This window comes from Chiroxiphia lanceolata, chromosome 26, assembly GCF_009829145.1.
Source record: "Chiroxiphia lanceolata isolate bChiLan1 chromosome 26, bChiLan1.pri, whole genome shotgun sequence".
Lineage (NCBI taxonomy): Eukaryota > Metazoa > Chordata > Aves > Passeriformes > Pipridae > Chiroxiphia > Chiroxiphia lanceolata.
This window is the reverse complement of record NC_045662.1, coordinates 917,379-929,829: the sequence shown is the minus strand read 5'-3', so window position 1 is coordinate 929,829 and position 12,451 is coordinate 917,379. Positions and strand designations below refer to the sequence as shown.

The window sequence follows — 12,451 nt, the reverse complement described above, 5'->3', positions numbered from 1 at the left end:
GAGAATCATCATAGAATCCCCACATGGTTTGGCTTGGAATGGACCTTTAAAAGCCACTGAGCCCCACGCCCCGCCATGGGCAGGGACACCTTCCACTAGAGCAGGTTTCTCAGAGCTCCTGTCCCACCTCGCCTTCAGAGAATCCCAGAATATGCCACGCTGGAAGGCACCCCCAAGGATCATCCAGTCCAACTCCTGGCCCTGCACAGGCCCATCCCCAAGAGTCACACTCTGTGTCTGAGAGCGTTGCCCAAACACTCCCTGAGCTCTGCCAGGCTTGGTGCCGTGACCATGAAGGATCCATAACCTCTGCTTTTCCTGCTTCCTTTCAGCCTGACCGGGAAGGAAGCCCTGACCCACTTCCCTTCTCTGGGGCCCTCCCCGGGCTCTGCCCAGGGCAGGGTGCACGTCAAGCAGTGTGACCTGCTCCAGCTGTCCCGCAAGCAGAAGCGGCTGTGCCGGCGGGAGCCGGGCCTGGCCGAGACCCTGCGGGATTCCATCCGCCTCGGGATCATGGAGTGCCAGTTCCAGTTCCGCAGCGAGCGCTGGAACTGCAGCCTGGAGGGGAGGACCAGCCTGCTCAAGAGAGGTACAAGGTAGTTGGCTGGCAGGGAAACTCCCGGTGCTGCAGCCCCTGGAATGTCCATCTCAAATCAAGCCAGGGGGGTTTGATTGGCACCAGGGAGTGCCCAGAGTGCCCAGATCATCCATTTCACCCAGGAACGGGGGCATCGGGCCCCTTTGCCGCAAAATAAGCTTTGTCCTCGTGTTTCCTGCAGGGTTTGTCATGCATTGGAGAGTAGAAGGAAGTTGTCACCCTTGACTTGTGGATTTTTGCCCAGAGTTCCCTGGGCTGAGCATCCTCCTCAGCTGGGAATCAGGGTGATACTGTGGGAAAAAGGGGCAGTGCTTGATGTCAAGGGATGTTTTAAGAAAAAACTCTTTTTAGGTCTTCGGATATTTATATTTGTTATTCTCAGATACAAAATTTATACCTATTTTCTGTTTGTCAGCATGACTGTTTATACCTGCATTTCAGTGCAAGTTGTCAAATCTTTCCTAAGACTCCTTCCATAACTTTGGAGTTTTTGTAGAAGATCAGAGTGGCCAGAAGAGCCATTGGCTTCTGTTTCCCAAAATGCTTTAGAGGAAGAAAATGTCCTTAAATTCTCTATTTGAGGTATGAGGGAGCATAACAAATCCTTCAAATTATAAGAACTTGAGAAAAATAGAATTAAGACAGACACTGAAACCATTTCTTAGTAAAAGTATCTTTGCTAAACCTGTCCTGATCCAAACAAAGCCTCATTATATGTTACCGACTTTCAGCCCTTCAGTAAGTTTTAGTGGCATTTACTAAACTTCATTCTTCAGAATTACTGAGTTTCAGTCCTTTAATAATGTTTAGCAACTTAATGTTTTTTTAAAAAGAGCCCAGACAAGCCAAAATTAAATTTGATGAAAATAAATGCAAATTTTAATTAGCATTTGGATTGAAAATTTTTAACATTTTCATTTAAAATTATCAATTTTTATTATATTAAATATGAAGTTAATATTTTATTAAACCGGCACATACGGGGTCAGATGTACCTCATTGCAAGACTCTTGTTGTGATTTTTTTAGCACACGAAAGCAAATTTCTTTAGTTGAAGAAGCTGTTTGTGATCATTTTGAGTGTTTTTCTGACACCTGCACCTTCATCAACCTCAAAAGAACTTGAAAATGACAATTGAATAATCCTCCTCTTCAAATAGCTGCAAAACATTTCATTATCTGGCGGTGACAAGCCTTAACATTTCCAGGGACTCCTGACTGACAAAATAAAATATCACCTGTAATTTAAAACCTGTTTTGGCAGATGAGGAGAAGTGTTTGAAAACTTTTATTACACAATCTTAAGGCTCAAATGATGATTCAATGCAGCAAAGTATGCTAGGTGCCCTTCCTGGGTGAGAGGACACTTGGTTGGGAGCAGCTGTTGGTTCTCATTTTCCTTCAGCTTCCAGAGGAGTTTGATTCCTTCACAAAGAACAGGAACACTCTCAGCTGCCACTTTTGGTCTGTTTCTCACATTCCTTGGAAATCTCTTGGAAATTGTTGGTCAGACAATGGACTCCTCTCCTTTCACTGAAGTTGAAGAGTTTTAGGAATGATCAAATCATTTGATATCTCCATGGTCCCAGAGAAACCATAAAGAAAAATACACACTTTGAACAGTCTTTAAAGGTCTCACAAATGCAAGAGAGTGAAGAAGGTCATGTCCTTGTGAGCTGTGAGGGGTGAAAAGCCACATTCAGTTGGCAGTCCCAAACTGCTGTGACTGATTTGGATCATCAATGTTTTTTCTGCTTCTAGAGATGAGGAAAAAACCAAAAAGACCAAGGGCTTTCTAGTCCTTGAAATGCCAGATTTATAGTCACAGTCTGCACTATTTGTTGTTCTGGATACTTCTCTGGATACAACTGGGAAACTCCTTTTGCATAACCTACCACTCCTCTGTGACCATTGTCACTTATGACAGCTGTTACTGTTCACTGATCCATGCAAAATCCTTCTGCATTCCTTCTCCACTTCCTTAAAAATCCATGGTAAGAGTTAGATTTAAAGTGATTCTGGAGAGACATTTCAAGCCATCCTGTTGCATGGTGGCAGTTGGTGTCTTTGTAAAGCACTGATGGTCATTTGGTGTCCCAGGAGTGCCATAAAGGTTGCTGGAGGTCAGGTAAACAGAATTTCATCTCAAACAAGATGGTGATTCAGGGAAGACAAATAAAATTTGAGCAAAGAGCTCAAATGCAGGCACTCAAAAAAATTCTTCTTGGGAAATGAGCACTCTACAATCCTTCCATCCATCAGTCCATTTCTTGGCCTCATGCTGGATTCTTTGACCTTCAGGCAGTGGTTTCATTGATGTCATGAGGAATCTAGGAATGGTACAGCAGTGGAGTGGTAGCTCAGAGACGTGGAATTTCCACCATGGGAGATTTTGAGAACTGAGCTGGGGAAGACCTGAGCAGCTGGCACTGAGTTAGCCCTGTTTTGAGCAGGAGGTTGTGCTAAAGACCTTGAGAATCCTTCCATCCTAAATCTTTCTACAGTTCTTTTTTGATTGGTTGGTTGGTTTGTTGATGTGATTGTTTTCCCTCCTCCACTTGCTCTGAAACACTCACTTACCTTCACTGTAGCACTGAAAAATCATTGCCCATGAACATCTTTCCTTTGGCAGAACCAGCCCATGGCCGAACTCCTCCTGTTATAGTTTTCCTTGTGGTCTGGAGCACACCACACTCAGAACAGTGGTGACACTGCAGCAAACATCTCTCTGTATTTATAGGCTGCTGAGCTCAGAAATCCTCCCAGAGAGCTCAGGGGAGGACTTGGACCCGTGCAAGGTCCTACCGAGGGGGCTGGTTTGCTGCAGCATCTTGAAATTCCTTCTGTGCTGGATGTTTGCAACAAACTGCCCAGCAAACACATCTCATGGAGATGTTCTCCCTTGCCCCAAGTGTCAGATTCCATTTGGTCCCAGTCAGTGGGGTCAGGGGAGTGACTCATCCCTAAAGCGGGTCCTGACAGCCCAGCGTCGGCTCCAGGCTCCGCTGGCTCTGGTGACAGAGGGAGGAGGGATACCAGGACACATGGGGAAATCTCTCTCAGATCTTAGATCATGCTCCTTGCAGCTTGTGGTGTGTCCTACTGAAAATCCAGCTGCTGCTCTGTTGCACATTGATATTCCACAGGGGCTGAAGGACCTTTCAGTTCTCCCTTTACTCGCGTGATTTGTAAATTAACCATTAAATGGTGATCGATCCCTTAGGACAAAGAACAAGGAATCATCTCAGACTTTTTGGACAAGCATTTGGCAGCCTGGAGATGTTGAAGCTTTGTCTTAGGAGGAGGTGGGAGGGGTGAAGAAGGAGATGATTTGAAAGCCTGCTTGGTATGTGCAGTCCTTGCTGTCTGCAGTGGCCTGACCACAAGCCATGGTCTCTGATTTCCAGTGGGTTGAGAGCTGGCCAGCACTTCCATGGAGTGCCACAGGATAACCAAAGCATTGCTGGTCAGAAATAGCAGGAGCAGTGTGGTGTTCCACAGAGCCAGATTTAGAAGGGGCTGAGGAGCTGCCGGGGCCTGCTGCCTTCACACGGTATGGGAAAGGCTTTCTGGAATGTTCTCCTTGCTTCTGGGATCAGTGTGTCAGAGAGGAAACTGGGAATCTGGTAAACATTTGGAGATTGGCTTCTGGAATGATTTAACAGGTTTAGGATCTCAAATATATTTCGCCCCCTCTTAGCTCCTTCTTTGGTGTGGGTTGGCCACTGTTGAAAATGTGCGAGCAGTACGTTGCTGTCCATAGTCTGTACTGGCTGCGTCCCACACCAGCTTTTCTAAAACTTTTGATGGATTTGGTGACATCCTTTCATTGTTTTTCCAGTACCCTGAGAAATTTTATAGAGCGTCATCAACCAGAGAGACTAATTGCAAATTATTGTCCCAGTGCTTACAGCGACCAAGATGGTGAGGCAGGAAGGAGTTTGTTGGTTGATCCCCTTATCTCCTGCATATTTTGACTCTCCCCTCATGTCCATACTGTTGCTGGATCTTTATCTGCAGTTCTGCAATTCCAAAGAGCTCCTATGGAGTGTGTATTGAAGTCGGTAATGCAGCCTCTCCACTGTGCTCATGGTCAGTCACACTTCTCATTCTTCTTGCTGACAGCTATCAGGAGAGCTCTGTGTCCTGTTCTTGGGTCAGATTTGTGGTGGTGTTACTCAGATCTCAGCAGTCAGTGGCCTGATCTCTTATTACAGCTTGATGGGAATTCTTTGAGGGAACAGAATAAGGGAAAGATCTGAGGGTGGACTTGATGAATTCTAGAGGTGAATTCCAACCTCTGCTCCAAGCAGGTAACTGTAAATCTAGATCAGGTCTCTGTGGTTGTCTCTCTCTCTTCCATTATTGGAGGAAACAGATTTTCCTTCTGATGTGGAAGGAAATTTAGAATTTTCCCATGTGGAATATTTGTTTGCTTCAATATGTTTTCCTCCTTGCAATGTACCACCACTCTATTTCTCATAAACCAATTTTTTTTCTATTTTGGCTGATCTTACCCATTCCTGCACTCAGAGCTGTTGATCAGTCACCCATCTCTCTTCCTTGCACTAATTCCTAAATTGTGGACTTGTTAAACAATTTCTCATTAATAGTTTTCTTTTCTACAAATGAACTGCTGAAAGAATATTAAGATTATCCCCAGGAATGAATAAACAAAGAGGTAAATATAAATGAGTAAATAAACTATTTTGGGGTTTAGGTCAGGTTTGTGTCAATCAGAGTTTCTGGAACTTCTGTGGAGCTCCTGGGTGTCGTATCAACACTCCCATTGCTGTCTGATCTCACATCTCCAGGCTGAATTTCCATTCAGTCCCTGTACTTTGTTTCCTGGTTAAATGTCCTGGTGTGCCATGGTCACACCAAGACCTCAGGGATTGTAACCAATCCTGAGAAGCCTCCTCTGGGAGGAGAACAGCTTCAGAACACAACCCTACAGTCACTGGGAGTGGATAATTTACAGGGAATTCAGGAACCCCACTCACATGTGGGAGAATTGTCCTTCTTGCCAAGATGTCCTTCAACATGCAACCCTTGCCAGCCAAACTACACGTCATCTTTCCATGGGAAATACCACGACAGTCCCAGTTAAAAACACGTTTGAGTAACAAGCCAGATTTTAAAAATATTTTCCCAGTCTCTACTCCATATTTGCTGATTTTAGGCCACCCCGTGATTTCGGTGGCAGTTTCTATTCACACCCCTCAGCCCGTGGGGAAGGTGAGCACAAACGGAGTTTCACGGCTGTCGTTTTTTGCAGTTGGATGTTTTCCCACCCCTCCCTTGATCCAGGAGTGGTCTCCTGTCCATGTCACAGAGTCACAGAACATGTTGAGTTGGAAGGGACCCACAAGGATCATCGGGTACAGCTCCTGGCTCTGCAGAGGCCCATCCCCAGGAGTCACAGCCTGTGCCTGAGAGTGTCATCCAAACACTCCCGGAGCTCAGGCAGCCCTGGTGCTGTGCCCACTGTCCTGGGGAGTCTTGTCAGTGCCCAGCCACCCTCTGGGGGAAGAACCTTTTTCTCAAATCCAACCTGACTCTGCCCTGACATATCTCCAGGCCATTCCCTGGATCTTCTCCCTGGTCACACAGAACAGAGCTCAGGGCCTGCCCCTCCTCTGCCCCTCACAAGGAAGTTGTATTGAACCAGTCACAGCCACGGGGTGAGACTGGGGTGTTACTACACCAGTTACTTCAAACACGATGTGGAGTTTCTCTGATAGAGTGGTGTGCAAGTAAAGAGTTTAATCTCTTTGTATTTATAATTAATGTAATTATTGTGATTAGTTTTTTAGCCCATGCACAGTCAGGAGAACCAGTGAGGTGGCTGAACACCATATTTTACCTTTTCTGCTTCTACCCTCTCCCCGTCCTTCTCATGTGCAGGTTTTAAGGAGACTGCCTTCCCATCTGCCATGTCCTGTGTCCCTCACACACTCGCTGGGTTTTGTGCCTTTGTATCTGTGATTATTGTGCTTGGCTTTACTCATGAGGAGTCAGGAGAGCCAGTGAGGGAGTCTTCAGTCTTTTTATTACTTTGCCTTTCTTGCTCTTGCCGTTTCCTAATCCTTGTCCCACGAAGGTTTTAGGGAGACTGCCTTCCCCTCTGCCTCGTCCTCTGTGTCCCTCGCTGGTTTTGTCTCTTTGTGTTTATAATTGTTGTGCTTTGTTTTAGTCCATGGACAGTCAGGAGAGCCACTAGAGGCGGCTGAACACCTTGCCCTGTTCCTACCCTGTCCCAATCACAAATCACAGAATCACAGAACATGCTGAGTTGGAAGGAACCCATCAGGATCATCTGGACATTCCAAGAGTCACATCATGTGCCTGAGAGCATTGTCCAAACTCTTCTTGAACTTTGTCAGGCTTAGTGCTGTGACCACTTCCCTGGACAGCCTGTTCAGGGCCCAATCACCCTCTGAGTGAAGAACCATTTTCTAATATCCAACTTAAACCTCCCCCAACTCAGCTTCGTGCTGTTTCCTCGAGTCCTGTCACTGGTCACAGGAGTGAAGGGATAGGTACCTGCCCCTCTGCTTCCCCTCATGAGGATGTTGAAGACACCAATGAGATCTCCCCTTAGTCTTCTCTTCTCTAGGCTATTTTTATCCTCTAGAAGTTCAAGGTTGCAGAAGAAATTCAGACTAGCCATTAGTTCAATCAGCACACAGGAAACAACAAGCAAGAACAGCACCCGGTGTGGGCTTGGTGGGGTTTTTCTTTTTAGATTTGTTCTTGTTTTTGAAAGATGTAAAGCTTTTAACTTCCACACCCAGATTACCCATTTTGCTCACCTAAGCAGCACAGCTAAGCAGTTTTTTTGTCTCGTGCAGGTTTTAGGGAGATGGCTTTCCCGTATGCTGTGTCCTTGGCGGCCCTTACGCACTCGCTGGGCTTTGTCTCTTTGTGTTTATAATTGTCGTGCTTTGTTTTAGTCCATGGACAGTCAGGAGAGCCAGTAGAGGTGGCTGAACACCTTACCCTGCTCCTACTCTGTCCCAATGCAGGTTTCAAGGAGACTGCCTTCCTGTACGCCGTGTCCTCGGCGGCACTCACGCACTCGCTGGCGCGGGCCTGCAGCGCCGGGCGCATGGAGCGCTGCACATGCGACGACTCCCCGGGGCTGGAGAACCGCAAGGCCTGGCAGTGGGGGGTCTGCGGGGACAACCTCAAGTACAGCACCAAGTTCCTCAAGAAGTTCCTGGGGCAGAAGAGGATCGGCAAAGACCTGCGGGCCAAGGTGGACATCCACAACACCAACGTGGGCATCAAGGTGAGGACCCGCACTGGCAGGGTGGGAGTGACCTCAAGTCTTCTAACCCATCCCCAGCTGAGGCTGTTTGTGAGGGGGGTATTCCCTGCCCCTGCTCACAAATAACACCTGTTTGTCTGTGTGTCCTGGCACTGAGAACTCCCTGGAAAGTCTCCTGAACTCTGGTGTGAGGAGCTGCATGTTGACAGGCAGAGGAGCATCCTGTATCCTCTGGTGGTACCAGGGGCTGCGTGACAGCAGTACACAGCCCAGGAAGAGCTGTAACATTCAGCGGCTGAGTGACTCCATGGGCTGTGCCACAGCCACAGGGAGCTCTGTGAACAGCTAGAGCTTCAGAGCTGGTGGGATGTGTAAGGCAGAGTAAGGGCTGACACTCTTGAGGTCAATTATGAATCTGCTGGTGACTTGCTGTGGAACTCGTCATGTCACAGGTTTGGGTCAGGGAGACCGTTAGACTGAGCATTTTGGCCTCTGTTGGCATTATTGGCCTCCATATTTGGCCTCTACAGGCTTATCACTGTTTCCCATTTCCTGAGTCCAGTTCATTGTTCAATCAGAGCACTGTCTTCATTTGAATATACCATGATGAAGATACTATTTTGGATTTTTTTTGGGTTTTTTTACTCCTACTGGGCCAAATAGGCTTAGCAAGAACTTATTTGGTATTCAGCTGTTTGTTCTCATTCGGGCTTTCCACTCTCTGGCTCACCAGTCAACTCTGTAGCCATCCCTCTACTTTGTTTTTTTTTAAACTACTACTACTTTTTCCCTCATAAAATAGAAATAATACCAATAAAACTGAAGTTCTTGCAGGCTGTCTGTGCTCTGAGGTTCTGCCTCTGCTCAGAACTAGGCTCAGATAAAGTCCACCACTTCACCATCTCCTGTAGCATTCTCCTGGAAAAGCTGCAGCCACGGCTTGGACAGGGACACTCTGTGCTGGGTTAGAAACTGGCTGGAGGGCCGGGCCCAGAGAGTGGTGGGGATGGTGCTGCATCCAGGTGGGATCTGGTCACCAGCAGTGTCCCCAGGGATCAGTGTTGGGCCCAGTTCTGTTTAACATCTTTATTGATGATCTGGATGAGGGGATCGAGTGAACCATCAGCAAATTTGCAGATGACACCAAGCTGGGGGGGAGTGTTGATCTGCTGGAAGGCAGGAGGGCTCTGCAGAGGGACCTGGACAGGCTGGAGAGATGGTCTGATTCCAATGGGATGAGGTTCAACCAGGCCAAGGGCCGGGTCCTGCACTTTGGCCACAACAACCCCCTGCAGCCCCACGGGCTGGGCACAGAGTGGCTGGAGAGGGACCTGGGAGTGTGGATTGACAGGAAGCTGAACATGAGCCAGAGTGTGCCCAGGTGGCCAAGAAGGCCAATGGATCCTGGCCTGGCTCAGGAACAGTGTGGCCAACAGGAGAAGGGAAGTGATTCTTGCCCTGGACTCAGCACTGGTGAGGCCACACCTGGAGTGCTGTGTCCAGTTCTGGGCCTCTCAGCTCAGGAAGGACATTGAGGGGCTGGAGCAGGTCCAGAGAAGAGCAACAAGGCTGGGGAAGGGACTGGAGCACAAGTGCTGTGAGGAGAGGCTGAGGGAGCTGGGGGCTCAGCCTGGAGAGGAGGAGGCTCAGGGGAGACCTCCTCACTCTCTACAACTCCCTGACTGGAGGTTGTAGCCAGGTGGGGGTTAGTCTCTTCTCCCAGGAAGCAGCAGTAGGACAAGAGGGCTGGGTCTTCAGCTGTGCCAGGGGAAGTTTAGGTTGGATATTACGAAAAAATTCTTTACAGAGAGGGTAATCAGCCATTGGAATGGGCTGCCCAGGGAAGTGGTGGATTCTCCGTCCCTGGAGGTGTTTAAAATGAGACTGGATGTGGCATCAGTGCCATGGTCTGGGAACTACGGCAGTGTTGGATCAAGGGTTGGACTTGATGATCTCAGAAGTCCTTTCCAACCTGGCTGATCCTATGATTCTTTGATTCTATGACTCTATGATTCTCCTCTCCTCCTCCTCCTCAGGCAGTGAAGAATGGCCTGAAAACCACGTGCAAGTGCCACGGTGTGTCGGGCTCCTGTGCTGTGCGGACGTGCTGGAAACAGCTCTCGCCCTTCCATGAGATCGGGCGGCTGCTGAAGCTTCGCTATGACGACGCCGTCAAGGTGTTCAGCACCACCAATGATGCCGTGGGGCACTCAGAGCTGGCCGGGCCCCCCCGGCACGGGCACTCCCCCCGGCTGCCCCCGGCCCCCCGTGCCACCGACCTCGTGTACGTGGAGGACTCGCCCAGTTTCTGCCGCCCCAGCAAATACTCACTGGGCACCGCGGGGAGGACCTGCTCCAGGGAGGGCAACTGCGACAGCATGTGCTGCGGGAGAGGCTACAACACCCAGAGCAGGCTGGTCACCTTCTCCTGCCACTGCCAGGTGCAGTGGTGCTGCTATGTGGAGTGCCAGCAGTGCATGCAGGAGGAGGTGGTGTACAGCTGCAAACAGTAGGGGCAGGACGAGGTCAGAGGAGCTGCCAGGAGACAGAGACACCATTCTCTGCTGCGGGGTGAGGGCAAAGGCCAGCATCAAAAACGTGCAGTGCTCCTATGTCCTCAGCGTTGGCATCCTGCAGCCTGGGGAGAGCCCCTGCAGGAGCAGGGGAAACCAGAGGTTTTGTCAGGTGTCAGATCAGGAAGGAGGAATGGAGAAGAGGGGGATGTGGGACAGCAGAAACACTGAAACAGTGACATATTCTCTTGAGTTAAAATTTTTACTCTTCAGGAATATCCTCCTCCTCCATCCCTCAGGTGCACTTATTTGGGGGTGGTGACGTTGAGATACTGAGGGCTTGTGCCCTGGTTCCTGGAGAGGAGAGAATTAAGGGACTGAGGAGGCAGTAAAACCAGAGACTGGATCCTGATGCAGCAGGGACAGCCGTGTTCCTGCACCAAGGCAAAAAGACTCTGGCAGCAGGGGATTCCCAGTGCTGTTCCTGGGAGCTGGTTGGATCCTTTCTGCTGTGAACTCAAAGACACACTGCTGAACAGTCTCATTTTGATGCAAGAATTGTGCCTCAGAAGTACCAGTTTACAAACAAATGGAGCTCGTGTCCATCATCTTCCAGGTCTGTAGTTTGGACATTTGACTCCAAGGGCATTTTAACCACATTTTAACTTTGCTGTACACAGGAGCTGGGAACTGCCTCTGTGGCAGTGGATGTGCCACAGGAGGGCTGTGAAGTTCCCCCTCTGCGGCCTCACAGGGGGTATTTTGTGGTGGTGGATCCAGGGTGGTGGTGCCAGTTATACATCTCTCTTCCCCCTCTTCCCCAGTCAATCAATCAATCAATCAATCAATCACCTTCTTGTCTTGTGTGCACCACTCTTTGCCTGGTGCCCAAAGTGTGTCACATCCCACAGCCCTGCCCCGTGCTAATGACAGGTAAAAGTTCTGAAAGGGAATTAGGAACCACAGAAATTGGGGCATCTGAAGAATTTGCAAGTCATGAGATGACAATCCTTGCCCTGAGAAGTTGGATCTATCCACACACTGCATCTGCCATGGCAGAAGGTGACCTGGGGGAGAGAGCGCAGTTAGACTGTTACAGTCTATATAGACTTTAAGCCGTGTTTTTCCTAGTTGACTTTAAGTTGAACACAATAGAAACAGCCTATTTAGTCTCTTTGGCTGTGGTTTACAGAGCAGTTTTGGGAATGGCAATCAGGCATCCCCTGACCTAGCCCCCAGGTAAATGTAAGTGTGTGTGGCACAACCTCTCTGGGTGATCAGCTCATAGACAGTGTATTTTCCTACTCCAGGGGTTTTCCTGGCTAATCCTGCAGCAACAGCAGAGTGTTCCTGCTGTGAGCTCTGGATTGTCCCTGAGATAACAAAGCTGCTGTGTGTGCTCAGTCTTGGCAATGGGGATAAACCAGCCAGAGTGGTGCTGCAAGGAATGTGGAAATCCTTGAGCTCAGATCCAGATTCACTGGCAAGGGAATGGGTGAAGGTGCTGGTTTGGGTTGTCTAGATGGGCTCATCCACAGGCTGAGCTGGGTGAGCTTTCCACGGGATTGGGTTCTCCTGGGAGGTGGTGAGATGCCAGCTGTGGGCTCCAGCTCTGGAGTGTGGATCTCCTGGACTCAGCCGTTCATTCACAGCCATTGGAACAGCCCCATCTCAGGGAGGAGTGTGTGCCACACCTTGAATTGTTTGCCCCTTTATTTTTTACAACTCTGATTTCTGCTCCCTCAGATGCTGGAACAGAACTGTCTCAGAGCAGATCTGGCTGTTCAGAGGCCACCAAGACCTTCCCTTTCCCCAGATACAGGTCTTTTAAAGGGTTTATTCCTTTTTATCCCCTTTCTGGCTCAAGTTGACTTGAACTGAATTAAAGTGTTTATGACAGACATAACACTGCAAATAGGCTTAATTAGCCTTATTTTTTTTACCTCCTAAATACCCAAGAGCAGACCATATGTTGCTTTTAATCCTTTTGGAGTTGAAATCTTCCCACGAGTCTCAGTGTTGGGCACTCAATGAAAAAGCTTCCAAATGAGCTAAAATTGGCATCATA

The 12,451-nt window shown here is 48.7% G+C and overlaps 1 protein-coding gene across 1 annotated transcript; it reads left to right on the top strand.

The window, feature by feature from the left end:
- Positions 1-339: 339 nt before the first annotated feature.
- Positions 340-10,383, top strand: WNT9B (Wnt family member 9B). Its single transcript, XM_032711307.1, has 3 exons — positions 340-589; positions 7,626-7,891; positions 9,907-10,383. Exons 1-3 carry the CDS (start codon positions 514-516, stop codon positions 10,381-10,383), a joined length of 819 nt encoding a protein of 272 aa, XP_032567198.1. The 5' UTR covers positions 340-513.
- Positions 10,384-12,451: the final 2,068 nt, after the last annotated feature.

Excerpts from the sequence above, each read along its gene's own strand:
- WNT9B (XM_032711307.1), top strand. The coding sequence starts at position 514 with ATGGAGTGCCAGTTCCAGTTCCGCAGCGAGCGCTGGAACTGCAGCCTG. Across the intron at positions 590-7,625 it reads GACCAGCCTGCTCAAGAGAG|GTTTCAAGGAGACTGCCTTC; the intron begins GTACAAGGTAGT and ends GTCCCAATGCAG. Across the intron at positions 7,892-9,906 it reads ACACCAACGTGGGCATCAAG|GCAGTGAAGAATGGCCTGAA; the intron begins GTGAGGACCCGC and ends CCTCCTCCTCAG.